At 39.9% G+C, this 16,320-nt stretch overlaps 3 protein-coding genes across 3 annotated transcripts; all 3 read left to right on the top strand.

Moving 5' to 3' along the window:
- Positions 1–145: 145 nt before the first annotated feature.
- On the top strand, positions 146–8,223 carry MONOS_13977 (putative Dedicator of cytokinesis protein 10; the record flags this gene model as incomplete). Its single annotated transcript, XM_067866734.1, has 3 exons — positions 146–386; positions 461–1,645; positions 1,717–8,223. The coding sequence occupies exons 1-3, from the start codon at positions 168–170 to the stop codon at positions 8,221–8,223; spliced, it is 7,911 nt and encodes a 2,636-aa protein (XP_067719423.1). The 5' UTR covers positions 146–167.
- Positions 8,224–8,658: 435 nt separating this feature from the next.
- On the top strand, positions 8,659–11,500 carry MONOS_13978 (uncharacterized protein; the record flags this gene model as incomplete). Its single annotated transcript, XM_067866735.1, has 5 exons — positions 8,659–8,726; positions 8,782–8,828; positions 9,240–9,353; positions 9,501–9,665; positions 9,879–11,500. 5 exons carry the CDS (start codon positions 8,659–8,661, stop codon positions 11,498–11,500), a joined length of 2,016 nt encoding a protein of 671 aa, XP_067719422.1.
- Positions 11,501–12,346: 846 nt separating this feature from the next.
- Positions 12,347–13,873, top strand: MONOS_13979 (uncharacterized protein; the record flags this gene model as incomplete). The annotated part of the gene is made up of 3 exons (XM_067866736.1): positions 12,347–12,972; positions 13,186–13,281; positions 13,357–13,873. The coding sequence occupies 3 exons, from the start codon at positions 12,347–12,349 to the stop codon at positions 13,871–13,873; spliced, it is 1,239 nt and encodes a 412-aa protein (XP_067719421.1).
- Between the last annotated feature and the right edge of the window lie 2,447 nt (positions 13,874–16,320).

Raw genomic sequence — 16,320 nt, 5'->3', positions numbered from 1 at the left:
TTAAATGCAGAACCTTTTCAAAGAAACAAACTTTCTAATTATTTGAATTTTTTCAAACATCAATATACACTTTTTCATTTCACATGCTTCGCTTATATATTTTTATTCAGATTTTTTTGAACATGGATCTTAATGATCTGACCTTAATTTGGCGTTTTCTTTGAAAGATGAGTTCCACACCTCCTTTGTTAGGTGACACTACTTATTTATCGAACAGCAATAATGTATCAAACATTAAAGAGCATTTTTCTTCGTTGATATCTGCTCAAGAAAATCTTGAAACTGAACTTCTTTTAAACCCTCCAGCAGATAATAAGATTTCTCTCAAACCTATTGTTCCAATTGTTGAGTATAAAAAATCGAAAAAATTGCCGAAGCAATTGCTAGTTTGCATTGAAAGTTCAGTTTTCTTATTTGCATTTCATTATTTCCCCCTTTTTTTTTTTTTTTTAAATTTTAGTCATCGTCTCAAGGAATTCCGGAAGTTGTCAAACAGGGAACAATGTTTTTTACACAAGAATCGCTGTCCGTTAAATTTAAAACCAAAAATTACCAGCCAATAGATATTGTTATTCCTCAAAGTCATTACGAACAGCCAAAAGGAGAGGCTGAGCTTGATCCAGAAATTTTGAAACAAGAAGATAATCAAATAGATAAAGAAAAATTTATGGATGAAGCGCATTTTTCAAAGCCTCCAAAAAATTCTCTGTCTGGAAGACAACTTTGCGGAATAATGTTTTCAGATTCTGAATTTTCAAGTCCTGTTGTGAATTTATCTGGATTCGTTCAAACAGCATCATCGTCAGTAGAAGATACTCTGTTTATCAGGTTACGCTCAATTGATTTTGAAGGAACTTTAGTCTCAAATCTTGAACCCTACTTTATTACATTTGCACTGTACAACATCGCTGGAAAAAGAAAATTAAGCGAAGATATCCATATGGATTTAAATACGCCAGCTCAGCTTGAACTATTGCAAAATGCTCCGCGTATCCCTTCAGCTGCAACAAGTGGAGGAGCTGTTGTGGAACCAGAAACCATAAATCCATTAACAACACTTCGACAAGCTTTGTTTACCATCAACTTGCAAGATGATGTTTCTCAGGCATATTTGGTATTTCGCATTTCAAAAGTCTGTCAACAAGATTCAGATGCAGGAATTAGCGACTATTTAAACTCGCCAGAAAAAGTTCAAAAAGCGAGAGGAAAAGATGCCAATTCGAGAGATGTGGAGAAGGTGAAAAAGGCATACAATGAAAACACAAAAGGGCTTGGCCAATTTCGACAGCTATTTGCATTTGGCTTTGTGAAAGTGTGGGAAGACAAGAAATGGAACAAGCAGATCTTTCGTGACAGAGAATGGCCGGAGGACACGATGAAGTGCCTCGAATTCGGTAATGTCTATCGATATCGCGGGACACCCGATGAGAAGACGCTGATTGAGTCTATTGACCTTGCCTCGAAGAAGCCTGGCGAGTTCAAGCTTATTCCGTGCAGCATGTCGTTGGATGTTATGCACCTTCAGAACACTCGAGCTCCAAACACCATTTCACCCCAGCTTTCTGAAGAAGGCATGGCTGTGCAGGATGACACAGCAGACGAGCAAGAAAAGCCCCTCAACTCTGAATTGACTGAATTAAAAGAGGTATGATTTTATTAGTTTTATTATAAAAATAATTTTTTCAATATTATCATTTTGTGTGACTCAATCAATAGCCAATTCGAATGGTGCAATCGTTCTTGAATCCAAAACTGCCCTTAACATTCCGCTCGTTCTACCACTTTCTGTATGTTTATCCCGACTGTGTCGACTTCACCGGCAAAATTGCGAGCGAGCGAGCGCGAAATATTTGCATTGACATCCGCCTGAAGAACTCCGACGAGTCGACTGCCGAGCGCGGAGAGCCTGTTCTCTACGGCGGGTCACACAGCGCAGGTATGGTGGATCACATTGTCACGTCGATGACCTACCACGAGCGGAAGCCTCATTTCATTGATGAGATCAAAATCGCTCTTCCATTCCAGCTCACCGACCGCACGCATCTTCTGTTCACGTTCTACCACATTTCGTATCAGGCAGCTGTCAAAGAAGACAAGAAGAAGGACAGGCAGATTCTGAACATCATCGGCTACTCTGTGCTGCCACTCACATCCGAGTCGCATCTGCGCCAGTCGTTTGTCCAGCTCCAAGTGGCAGCTTCACTCGAAAGAGGATACATGAGCCTCTTTTCGAGTGCCAAGACAACCTCCTCCAGCTCACCTCTTGCGACTTCTTCCACTTCTGCCTCTGCTTCTTCTGGTTCATCGGATTTGCCAGTTGCTTTTCTGAGCGACGGAAAGCCGCTGTTTTCTGTGTCTCTTTCGCTTGTGTCAACGATTATCCCACAAAATGCAGGTATTCGCGATCTGCTTGCCAACTCTGAAAAAGATGAGGCGATGATTCTGTCGAGCCTGCGGAACTATGGCAGCGATGCTCTTCCGCCTCACATGGCAGGAGGTTCTTCTTCGCAGGGAACATCCACAGGCATCTCCTCTCTTTCAGACTATCTGCAGATGACATCGCGCTCAGCTGAGAACTCGAGCGGGATGGAAGGGCGGTCCACAACAGGGAAGAAGGATATGGATGCTGTCATTTACTTCCCCACCATCGCCAACATTCTCTTCCGCCGTCTGCTGAAATTCCCTCAGCTGCAGCGTATTTCAGTCGTGGCAGACTTGCTGTCACTGCTGAAGACTGTAAAGTACACCACAGGATTCACTTCATTCAAGCAGGAGATTCCAGCTGAGTATTTGGAGGAGAAGCTTGACCCAATCGGTGTGGGTGTTTCGTCAGCACCTGCCCCGCCGCCAAAGCCAGGAAAGCGCAAAGAAGGCGACTCACTCAAAAGGTCAGCGTCACTTTCAGCGAGAGACTCGACTGATTCTCTTGTGCGTGTGGTGGTGTCGAAGGAGCCTCTGCATCTGGTTCTGATGAAGGCGTGGGCACACATTCTGATGGAGTGCTCGTGGAAGATCATGCAGGACGAGCTGCAGAAGAGTCTGCTGGCGTCGAAGGACAGTCGAAGCTTCATGTCTTCTTCTTCCTCTTCTTCCTCTGCTTCTGCAGCGATGCTGCCCACTTTCCCAGCAAATGTGTCTTCTCCACAAGCAATGAGAGGAGATTTGCCAACCACGCCACGTGGATTTGATGATGACGACGATGAAGGAATGAGCATATTTGAGCAGAAGATTGAGATTGCTGATCAAGACGAGAACGCCACCAAGAAAGCAAAGCAGGTCATGCGGAGACTGTTTGACTACGAAAAGAGCGAATATGACGGAAAGAAGGAAATCGACCTGAGCCAACTGGAGAAAGAGCGGAAACTGGCTGAAATGAAGCTGAAGGAGCTGAAGAAGGACAAAGACAATGACAAAGACGACGAAACAGACCAGTTCGACTTTACGAGCCTCGCCGATGGCACAACAACTTCAGTCGAAGACTCGCCACACGATAGTGTTGCTGCACGAGCACACACCCCGAACTCGCCTGTGCCAGAGAAGTCGTTCTCTCCTGTGCCCACTCCATCTCCCTCGTCGCCACATACATTCTCTGGTGCCACGATGGGAAGGACGCTCTCAACAGGCTCACGCGGCTCGCCTCTTTCGTCGAATGCGTATGCCGCTGGGCGCGGATCAGCAGACCCGCTGGCTGTAAGCATCGAGCAGCTGAGGGACTACTCGAAGGTGAAGCCTTATTTGGGATCGATCAAGACATGGATGAATGCAGCACTGATTCTGTATCCTGAAGTGGATATGACGAAAGTGGACCAGACAAAGCGGCGCATCGACTTTGAGCTGTGGCAGCACACACTGGAGAACAACTGGATCTTCCCGTTTATTGCACCACCTTCCAAATCATCTGATCGGATGATGCAAGGAACGGAAACGCTGCGGTCGAACCAGCCAACGGTGCATCCGCAGATCCACGATCACATCCACTTTGGATGGTTCTTCTTTGGTGCTGTGATAAAGTCAATGATTATCACAAAATCAAGGTTTGATGCACAACATGGAAGCGCAGCATCTTCATCCGCATCAGCATCTTCATCAACTGAGCCAAGTGAGAAAGTCTATGAAGATCCATTCACACCCGAATTCTACTCTGTTCTTAAATCTTTCGTATTGTTCCATTGTGTCCTTATGAAGCACTCTAAGCCCACACAAGTCAGGTTCTTTGTGAGCGAATTGGCAACCTTCCTGACACATCTGTGGACAGTGGCAGACAGAGGAAAGGTGAATGAGCTGATTCTGCTGTTCTTGACATACTACGCTCCCGACGCGGAGACACAGACAGAAGTTGAGAGAAAGCAGATTCTTGGTGCAATCCTGAACTTCTGGACAATCATCACTTCATCAGAGCACTGGGTGCCCATGTGCTTGATATCCAAAGTGTCTGAGAAAGTTAAAAAGGAGAAAGGATTTGTTTACTTCCTTCCTCACATTCTTGTCAAATCTCTGTTTGCGTGCCAGCAGCAAATCGTCGACATGGATGAGAAAAAGAGAGAGACGCCTGCTGATTACATGCTTATTTCTGCCAGCCCTGTTCAAGAAAGGGGAAGAGGCCCAAGTGGCTCTGAGACGCTGAGAGGAGGAACGCTGCGAGGCACTTTGAGGCCAGGGGCAGCTGGAGGCGAAGGGAGCAGCGCAACTCTGAAGACATCGCAAGTTCTAGAGCTGGATGTGCCAGATATTCACAAAGGAGGTGATGGAATGGACGATGACTTGGGAGGGGACATGGAGTTTGTGGATGTGGACGGATTCAAGAAAGCAGAGGAGGCAAACGCCGATCTGCGCCCATTCCATCTCTATCGGGAGATGCTCACGAGAATTGACACAGATAAGAAGTATAACAGCGTGACATGCAGAATGACGATATCTTGGATCAACTATTCATTCATGCAAACAGCAATGGAGAAGAAGCAGCTTATTGACAGAGCGGGCAAAATCCGTCTGTCTGAGCAATACGACTGCGTAGTGAGCTGCTTGTGGCTGCTGAGAAACTCCAAGCTTTCTGTTTATCATCGTTTCTTATCCCATCTGCAGCTCGAGCAATATCCATCACTCATCTCTCTGCTGGCCGCAGCTGTCGAGCTGTTCCGTGTGGAGAATGTGACCAAGTTCTTGAAGTCGCTGAATCCGTCTGAGCAGATGTCCAAAAATGTTGACAATGTGAAGAAGAAGCTGGAGGAGATGCAGGCTACGGTTGCTGGAGGGCATAGAGCACGCGTCAACTTCAGAGACAAGAAGAAGGATCTTACACTGCGCTATCATTCTCGAAACGCTGGTGCTCCATCTTCTTTGTCAGTATCATCGTCAGCAATGGGAACACTTCCACGCAATTCATCTGGTGGAATTGATGATGGAAACACACTCTCACTGGCATCGCTGGGGACAATGGGAAGACAAGGTGGCACAATCAAGCTTTATGGTGGAACAGGCTCCATCCGCTTCTCGAAACGTGCCTCGATGAATTTGCCTTTAACTTCTTTGGGGAATCCCGATGAGGATCAGCCATCGTCGTCGTCATCACCATCGACAAGCGCTCTGTCCACCCCTCAATCACAAATGCGTACTCTTCATTCGAGTTTCCCGTCACACACAGACATTTCAAAGATCTTCACTCCTCCATCTCCCAATTCTCCACAGGGAGGACTCTCCAACAGCGGAAGCACAGCCGAGCTGGGTGGAACAATGAACGCTCGGCGGATGAAAGACGAGGCTGTTCGCAAGATGCTGAGCGCAAGTGCACTTGCAGAAGCAAAAGAGCAGCCACTCACAACTGCTGCAGCTGAGCAGGAAGGAGACAATTACTACAAAGCACTGGATTTGATGTACATTGTATCTGAGACAATTTGTGCTGCGATTGGCGAATTTTCTGCCTTCACCTCGAACAAGCTGCTGTCGAAGAAAGCATTCAAAGACGCACATCGTGAACAGCTGGGGATGTTTCTGGGCGACCAGATGTCCTTCGAGATTCTCTCAAAGCACTTCAAAGAGAATCCAAAGGAGCGGACTGCGATTCGCTGGAACTACAACCTCAGCAACTGCGAGAAAGAGCGAGAAAACTACCAGAAGTTTGCATGCAACTCGGCGCATCACAGTCTTCAGGAGACTTGGAATCTGTTGCTGAAGCTGTTTGCTGAAAAGCAGTCCGAAGAAGCATCTGCCTCAATCTTCAATCTCATCTACTTTTTGATTAAAACAGGTGGGCAATTCCTTTTGGTTGAAAAGAAGGAGGCACTCAACAAACTTACTGAAATATTGATGGAGCGCTGCAAGTCGTCATTCCAGTCGGTGAGAGAGAATGCTGTGCTTACTCTTTACTCAATCATGAAGATGAACTACATGCTGACTTCTGGAATGTCCCGTCCTCAGTCAATCTTTACATTGTGTGTGTTCCGTTTAGCATCTGCCAACACTTTTGAAGAAGAAGCAATTAAGCAATCATATCATTCCTTGTCGAATCTGTGCAACATCGATCCAGAGCAGGCGCCAGATTTCAACACCAAATGCACCGGTATTTGCAGTCGTCTGCTAACTATTTTCGAAGAATCCGCCGTTGTGAAGAACATGAAGGACATCGACAATGAACTGACAGCAGATCTGAGGTATTCACTCGTTCAGTCATATCGCCATTCGCCTGAGTTGTGTGTCACCAACTGCACAACTCTTAAGGATCTGATGCAGACTATCAGCTGTCTCGACGAGGCTGCTGTAGCGCAAGTGGTGAAGTGTGCTATCATTCTTGATATTTACACAGCTGACTTGAGAGAAAACCCAGACTCATGCGAGTCTGTCACATATCCTCAATATCTGCCAATTCGTAGTGATTTCGCTAAGCTGGATGGACAAGGCAATCTTCAGGTGTTGACCTGTGAAGAAGTTATTAGAAAGCAAAAAGCTGTCAGTGGAGATTCTTCATCTTCATCAGCAGGCTTCATTCCTGCTGCTCCAATTGTTCCCAAAAAGAGAAGATATGGAGCGTCGTGGGTTGCATGGGACGTGTTGCTGAAGGAGATTATTCCTCATTACAAACTTTACAGAGCAGATGAGCTTATTCATTTCGTCGGAAACACAGATGCTGCATCGGCCATTCGTGATTCACGTGACTTTGTGATTGAAAAGTGTGTGGATCAGCTGGAAGAAGCAGCGAAGCTGTTGTCAAGTGCGCACATGTATGAATACGTGATTCCAGTCAAGAAAATCCTTGTTGCATTTTATCAGGCACTCAACGATTTGCCGAATCTGCAGAGAGCATGGTCAGAGTTAGCAGAACCGACTTTGAAGAGCATCATCGAAATACCCATCAAAGGAAGAGTGCAAACCAACTTCTACTTCATCGGGCTTTATGGCAAAGTGTTCGAAAAGGAGAATGGGAATGAGTATATCATCAAGGAATATAACTTCAAGAAGATTGGTGATGTTAAGCACGGACTTATTGCGAAGTACCAAAAGAGGTTTGGCATTCAGCCGACAGTTCTGTCTGAGCGGCCGACCAGCGAGACGATGGACAAAGTTGCCGATGGCTTGTCGTTCTTCCTGACTGCAGTGGATCCGTACTTTGATGAAACTGAGGTTAACGACCGCAGAACAGGATTTAGCAGAATCACAAATGTGTCAAACTTCTTCTTTGATAACACGTTCACAAAGCCAAAGCCAGAAGACAAAGAGCAGAAGAAGAGAAGAGAGCCGCATATGCACGAAGTATTCCTCCGCCGGACGATCTGCCGCACAGAGCAGCCTCTGCCGTTCTGCACGCGCCGTGTGCCGATCAAAAGCGGTGGAATGGAGATTAAAGTGTTCTCGCCTGCCCAGAAGTGCTCGCAGGATGTGCAAAGCAAAGTGGACCAGATGAAGTTCCAGATGAATCCTCTTGACGAAAAAGCGCTCCTCACAACCATCAAAGGCGCCATCGCCACCGAGGTCAATGCCGGTCCAATGGCCATCTTTGACTGCTTCCTCGAGCAGCACAAGGACGAAACAGACGAGGCAGACCAAGACTTGGTTAAAGCCACTTTCCACGTGTTTTTCTTAACGTGCCGTGAAGCATTGATAAAACTATGCGAAGCTTCAACTTCGGTGGGATTGTTGGAAGAGCTGGTTCAGAAATACAACGGCTTGGTTGAGAAAGTGCGTGGTCATATTGGAGATATTCCATTACTTCAGCAAGGCATAGATTATTAAACTGAATAAATGCGTTAAATACTATTTTTCTGTTTGTTTGTTTTTGCTGATTTTATCCTCTTTATCTTAATAGCGATATGTTTCTTGTGTTTATTGTTTCTTTTTAAAAGAGCTAGATAGAAGTTTCTGTTGTGTTTCTTAGTTATTCAAAATGTTAAAGACAAACAAAAGTGCTCCACAATGTTTTATATTATGAAAATCAAATAATTTATTTCATGTGTTGTATCATTTTGCCAAATGCATTTCGATTTTTTAATATTGAATTTTTTGCTCTTTTCATCAAATGCTCATGATTATTTTTTTATTTTTTTTTATTGCTGTTTTGTGCATATTGTTTTGAAAATAAAAAAAGAAAAAGTAATTTGATATTTCCATTATCCCTTTTGCACACAAACATAATTGCATTAGAATTTCTCATGAATACCAATTATGCATATGCATTTGAAGGGATTTCATTATTGGAGAAGATTTTTTGCTATCTGCTTCGTCCAATTTATCATTAGGTATATTTCATTTTTATTTTTTTAAAATACATTTCAACTAATTATTTCATAAAAGACTCGAAGGGCTCACACATTCAGAGAATTTTTTCAATTTGGAATCATGTTTCTTTCCTTTTTTCATTGTTATTTTATTCTGTAAATCCAATTAGCCATCGGCAAAGTAATTATTCGTATTATATTGGTTTTTTGGATGGTTCATCTTTCGGGCAGGCATTAGGAAAATCAACTCTAATTCTAACGTTTAGCATTTGCATTATTAATTTTTGTTTTTATGTTTATATGGGGATGATGTCTTCTATCTTTCGAAAAGCTTATTTTCGTTTTCCTTCTGTAATAAACTTTGAGATATTATGTTATGAAATTATTCTAACCGTCTTATTTATTCCATCCATTAACATCTTAATTCATTCATCCGATTGTTAATTTGACCAATTTGTTGGAGGAAATCTTATTCGGTTTTCGTTGGGTCTTGCTTTGATGGATCGGTTTTCCGTTTATTCACCCAAATCATAGCCATATTTTGTCTGTTGTTATATCCAATTACATTTTTCTTTTTAAACCCAAGATTGCTTTCTCATGATCCGAAGCATGGTGGTATCTCATCTTCTTCAAGCGGGATCTGGGACAGTTTGATTCATTTTTTAATATTTGGTTGCGTATTTGCTATGAGGATGTTGAATGACTGGCCATTCTGGCGTGGGCTTGTAACTATTGGATCAGCATTCACTATGTGCATATTAATCTTGATCTTTCAACCGTTTTATACTCTTAAAGGAAATTTGTATCATGGACTTCTTTTTGTGTTCTTTGGGGTTACAAGATTGTTCAATGAGATTGCAGAAGGAATTGATCTTGATGGAAAGCATGATGTTACTCGCATTACGCTCATAATTATTGGTATTGTGATGTCCTTTGTGCTGGCTGTTTTTTACGGATTATGTCTGAAAAAAAGGAGGTGTAAATTTTGGCTTTTAGCAGATGACATGAAGCAACTTCCGTTTGAAAAGTCTGAAAATAATTGCAAAACACAAAAAAGTGTTTGTAACGCAGATGAAGCAAAAGATAAAAGTGAAATAAATACAGAACAAAATATAGAGCTGTGAAAGACGCCAACTGTTTTAAAACGTATCAATTCGTTTTCTTCGCCTCGAGATATCGAGAAAAGCTTGAGCTTTCTTCAATTGAAGGAATATCGAACGGAAGAGATGGTTGATTATGCAAACACTGTTTATCTTATGGCATTGAAACGGTTTTCGTTGGATTCTTCGTTGATGTTTGATTATTCCCTTTTTCTGGAGTATTTCTGTAAGAAAAAGAAAAAAGCGGCTCAGCTGCTTATGGAATGTCGGATGCGGCATCGTTATGGCTCTCTGTCGTTTGTTGTGAATCTCAAGATGCAGACACGCCAGTTGGAAAAGGAAATCAACTCACTGAGAGAAAGGAGAAGCGGAAATTCTCTGAAAAAGAGGATGAAATCTCCTTCAAAACATTCGGGCATGTGCCGTAATGCAAGTAAGGTTAACGTTAGCAGCTTCAACAACTCAATTTGTGAAAGTGTTGGTGATGATTATTCATCTCAGGCAGTATTAACCACAGAGCATAAAGTTGATGGAAGTTGCATTCAGCCGAATGAAAGCGCTGCAATTTCTAATTCTGATGCTTTTGAAACAGGCGTAATGGATAGATCTTCGAAGCCTAACGATACAGATTTTTTGATATTGAAAGAGATTGAAGTAAACCAGGAGCGCGAACAAGAATCTGTTTTTAATGATGAGGATGAGGATGATGACGATGATTATGATATGAATACTCTTGCTTTGAAAACAAAAATTGCTGTCACGCAAGACGAGCACGAGCATGCATTGCGGGGGGTGCAAATGTTTTGGCAGATTGCATTGAATCAGAATCCGTTTGATTTGAAGATTATTCCAGAGCAGTTGGCCGCCGTGAATAAAGCAGCTGACAGAGCTAAAAAAGGATACGAAGAGATTTTGTCATCTGATCCGATGAGTGTAAAAGTTCTTTGCGGGTATGCTCAGCTTTTGCAGGGGGTATTTTTTGACGATGCTGCTTCGGAGGTTGTCATGGCGCGAGTTGCTCAGGCAGAGGAAGAAGGATACGGTCATAACGACTCAGCCGATCCTTCTGCTGTTGCAGATGCTGATGATTCGAAGCTTCCCAATGCTCTGTCCGCAACAATGAGTCATTCATCCCTTTCAAAATCTAGTGCAAATTATTCTCTGATTGCACGACGGCAATCGAATGGAAGGAAAAAGAAGCATAAGCGATCAGCAGTTCACATAGATGAAGAGACCATTAACGAACTTTCAGGAAAAAATGAGATAAGAGACATCACATCAATCTATATAATTGTTGTAGCTGCAATTACTATCCTTTTATGTGGAGCTTTTGGGGGTACAATGATGTTATTCTATTCGTTTGCTAACAATCATGTCAATGAGCTTATTTCTCTTCACCGCATTTGCACCTTACTCTCTTCAGTAAATGAAATGTCTATGTGCTCCATGTTCCTATACATTCACTCAACTCAAAATTTTGTAAATCAAACTGTGGAATCTCCAACACTCCATTCAATTCCCACATTGACAAAGAGGCTGGTGGAGCTTGCCAATTCTGTAGAAGTTTCTTTTCTGATTTTTTCTGCCATTGCTGATTTGACTCCTTGGGAATCTGCTTATTTAAATTTGCAAACATTTTATGTGGTAAGCTCTACCTCATCGCAACAATCATCAAATTCTGCTATCTCTCCTTAGTCACACTCTTTTTCTTCATCATTAATTGAACAGCCCACTCCTTTGATATTCTCCAATGCATCTTCCGTTTCTATTGATAATATAAATAGTAGTTCTTCTTTTTCGTTTGTTAATAGTTCTGAAAATATATTTTCCGTTCAATCCTCCAATCACTCACAAGAAATTATTCATAAGCATTTGTCTTCATTTTCTATGGAAGCTTTATCTGAAACACATGATTTAAATGCCTCTATTCCTCTCGCTGCCCAATCTTCGTCGCCTCTGACATCAAACACCGCAATAACTATCATATCACAAACGGGTCAAACAACGTCATTACTGAATACTCTTTCAATACTTGCTCAAAAAGCAAGAATTTTGGGTTCTTCGGATAATCCTCAATCGCTTCCTTCGTTTTATTCTAATCTTTTGATTTTGATGTTCAACTCTTTCCAAAGTGTTGTGGAAGGTGGAAAAAGTGCACTGGCAAAACTTAATAAAACGACTTTTCAAGCAAATCGTAACATCATCATTGCTTATTCCGTTGTGCTTTCCAACATTGAAAATGCTTTGAGCATTGTTTATTTACTCTTCACTTGTTATTCTTTCTACAACCTTCAGAAATCGAGAAAAAGAGCATATGAAAAACTTTTGGCCATGTCCAAACGGCAGATGCAGTCTCAACAAAAGCATTCACTCGAAGAATGGAACTTTTCTTCTCAAAACAAAGTTGATGACAATTTGGATGCGACAGAATACTATCACGACAGAAAAATCATAAATAAGAATTGTTTCGAGCAAAATCATCAATCTGAACAGTTATCCAAACACAATGAAGCGCTTTTTGCGTTATCGAAAGATTTGAAGATGATTTCTCCTCCGAATGAAAAAGCTTTGTTGGTTCCTCTTTTGCGTCAGCTCAATTGCAATGATGAAGAGAACGAGCAACCTCGTGGTTTTCTCAGACATACAGTGCCTGATACCGAATGGGAGGACCATCTTGAAAAACAACTGGAAAGATTGACCACAAGCTTCGAATCACTCCCACCTGCTGTTACGGGAGTGCACATCACTCTGATGCTTATTGTATTCTGCTTCAATTATTTGGTGACTGTTGTTGCAATTGAAGTTGTGGTGCAGCTTACAATGAAATTCAGACAATTTATTGCTTCGTTAATTGTTTCTGGTCTGCGACCTACAATGTTGCTTATTATTCAGTTTCTTGTTCTAAGATTGGGATCCAGAGGCTCAGAGATTGTTCCTCCGACTCGCATCGAATATCCTTATTCAACGAATCCTGTTTGGAGAAGTAGCGATCATCTTTCTGACGATTCAGTTAAGCTAGCATCTATTCTGAAAGGCATGCACACTTTCTTTTTGAATATGCATCACCAGGTCCATTTTGGAAACATCGAAATCACAAAGACGAACGATGCAATGATTTATGGGCTTCCAACAAAACGTGCATCTGTTTCGTTGAATGCTCGTTCTCTGTTAACAACAAAATTATGTTTTTCGGGCAATACTTCGATATGTGATGAGATTAGTATGAGTTATTGGCTCGCCCGATTCTCTGATGATGCTCCACCATCACTATTGTCTTTATTTACAAGATTGTCAAATTTTATTGAGTTGTAAAGCCATTCAGATGCGACTCACTTTTCTTGCTACAATATTATCTACAAATATGTTGTGTCTTTTATTAGATACGATCTTCTCGAAGGGATGGATTCAATAAGTGATAACTTTGTTAATGAAGCTTCAACAGATATCAAATCTGCTCAAAATATTGTTGTTATATCGTCTGTTTAAGTTGTCGTTGCAATCATTGCGTTGCATGTCAGTATGAATGTTTGCCTTCATCAATCATTCAAAAGCAAGCGAGTTATTACTGATCGCATCCTCTTGATGCTTCCAGCTGATGAAGAGGAGGACAAGATGGGCTTTGAGCTTGCCAAGGATATGCAAACAGGATTGAGTGCAATTGATGATCGGAGAAAGGAAATGCTTACATGTACTCAAATTTTGATTGAGGGAATTAACCAAAAAATAGGAGTTGCAACTCTTTCATCTTTGCATGAGCATCTAATGGTTATTGTTTTTGATGCATTTCAGAAGGAAGAAAGAATGTTTAATGCACTATCAAAAAGAAAGAATTTAACAGCCACAGCATCTTCGATGGGGCATCAAAATGCAAATTCTTCAGAGCTTTGTGCAGACATTTTGGATGTTGCTTTAGTGAAGGATTTTCACATAAGGCAACATCTTTTGATACGGCAACGTTTGACTATTATCGGAGATATACTGAAACAAAAAGATGCTGCAAGCCATATTATTGCGAAAAGATATTTGTCTGTGATGTTTTTTCTCATTTTTCGAAAGAAGATTTACTAATTCCAAAACTATTAAAGAGTAAGCCTTCAACAATAAATGAATCATCGAAATGAATGTTTGAAGTGGTGTTATTGCAATTAAGCTATAGATATTTTGATTTTGTAATAAAGCAAATACGTACATTGAATTTTATTGTTGTCTTGTTTCTTCATAATTATTTTTATCATAAATGGTGTTTATTCTTGAAATATGAAGAAATTATTTAAAAGAAATTATTTTATGTATTTTTTATTATTTCCATAACTTTTAATGAAATTGTATTGTTTGAAACTTCTATTATTTAAGTTGATTGGTGTTCTTGAAATTTAAAAGATTTTGATTTTTTGTTTGGATGTTTGTATGTTTGAAAATCAAATTTTGATTCTTATTATCGTCAACGTTTTGATACCAATTTTGCAACTGATATATTCGAACTGTTAAATATTTCTTATCAAAAAAAAAATAATCTATTGATAATTTTCGTGTTTATTTGTTTCACATATCAGTAACAATCTATTTGAAATGTTTTTTAAAGGAAAGAAAAAAAAAAAAATCATTGAAGTGATGAAAATGATATTTGTGAGTTCATGTTATGGCGAGAAAAAAATAAAACTAAAACTCCCTCTGCCAAAATCAAATTCAGTGTGGACAAATAACAATGTCATAATCATTTGAACTTTTGAAGATGACGGAGATTTCCATAAGAAAAGGTTAGAAAATTGAAATGAAGAAAATCAAAAACAAGTTTTCTTGTCAAGAAGAAAAGGAGAAAATTCTCGAACTTCAGGCTATTTCTTAGAAAATTTATGCACTTTTGATTTATTATTTGTGATCAAAAAAGCACATAAATATATTCATAATTTGAAGCACTTGTGAGATATTGAAATTTTTGTTATCATAAATAATATGTTTGCTATCGGACATGAAAATATAGTTTATTTTGAAATCTGATTGAGAAATGGAAAATTATGAGAGAAACAAATAATTTTTGGAAGAAGTGTCTGATTCGGATGATTCACTTGCTCAACCAAAAAAACCTGCATATAAATTATTCAGATTGTTTCTCAATTCGGAGAAATCAGAAAAATGGATATTTTAGAAAATCATCTAAATCAAGCCAAAATGCAGAAGACACAGAAATGAAATGGATTTACTGCGTCACTATAAAAGGATGGTGTGTGTTTGCAGAAAATGCAGCAATCCGCAATCGGAAAACAAGAGTTTATCATTTTATCGACGTGGGATACCAATAAACTTAATTAGGATAATTATCCAATTTATTTGGAATGGTGCTAGTGAAAAATTTTGCTCGGAAATGTTGGGTATTCATTGGAACTCTGTGGCATATTGGTCATCTGTTATGAGATGTTGCGCGATGGACATCATAAATCAGAATGAAACTATTCTTGGAGGCGAAAACATTATTGATGAGATAGATGAATGTGTTTTAAGGAGAAGAAAATAACATAGAGGAAAAAGAAAGAAACAGATGTTGGTCTTTGGTGCAGTGGAGCGAAAGAAAGATAAAATGGATTAAACAAGGAATTTTTTTGTTATGATTGTACCAGACCGTTCCACTTCGACGTCAATTCCTATCATTCAAAAGCACATTCTTCAGCATTCAACAATAATATCAGATGAATGGAATGCATTTTTATCTCTTTCTCGTCTAGGATGCAATCATCTAACAGTGTGCCACAAGAGAAAAATATATGATGAAGAAACTCACGCATACACAAATTCAATCGAAATATTTTGGAGCCATATGCGAAGATTTTTTCCCTCTTTATGACATTTGAGAAAAATCCATTTCAGATCAACTTGCTTTTTGGATGATTAATAAGAGAAAGATTGTGAGAATTGAAGAATTTGTATCAAAAATCGTTTTCCACAAAGAAAAACAAACAGAAGAAGCTGAAGAAGAAATTCCTGATTTGGATGATTTGATTATTTCCGATGACAGCGAATCAAGTGAAAACTACAATATTTACCCAGGCGATTGTTTATTTTCATCCTAGTATTCAGAAAACTCATAAAGATAAACTATTTTATTTTATTTTAATCTTTTTTAACTGACTTTTTTCATTTTTTGTCAAGAAAAATTGTACAATTTTCAAATTTTTTGTATAATTGTAATTTAATTTTGATAAACTTTCACATGTTTTTGATTCTTAAAACATCACAAATGATGTTTATAAGCAATAAACAAACGAAATATGCAAGTATTAGAAATTACTGTTAAGTGTGCATATGCACAAATTTACAAATTGGTAAATTTTACAGAAATAATTTGGATTCAATAAGAATGACCCATGAACATTAAGAAAAAAGCGGGAACTCCTCAAGCAACCTTTTTCCGAAGAAAGAAAAAAGATTTTTCATTTTTCATACGAATTTTCTAGCTTTTTGTGCAATCATGAATTGGTTTTGTCACAAAAGCACTTAAAGAGTCCATTGTTTTCAGTGAA

Source organism: Monocercomonoides exilis (assembly GCF_001643675.1).
Source record: "Monocercomonoides exilis strain PA203 chromosome Unknown scaffold62-463630, whole genome shotgun sequence".
Lineage (NCBI taxonomy): Eukaryota > Preaxostyla > Oxymonadida > Polymastigidae > Monocercomonoides > Monocercomonoides exilis.
The sequence above is the reverse complement of the archived record's forward strand: the minus strand, read 5'-3'. Positions and strand labels throughout refer to the sequence as shown.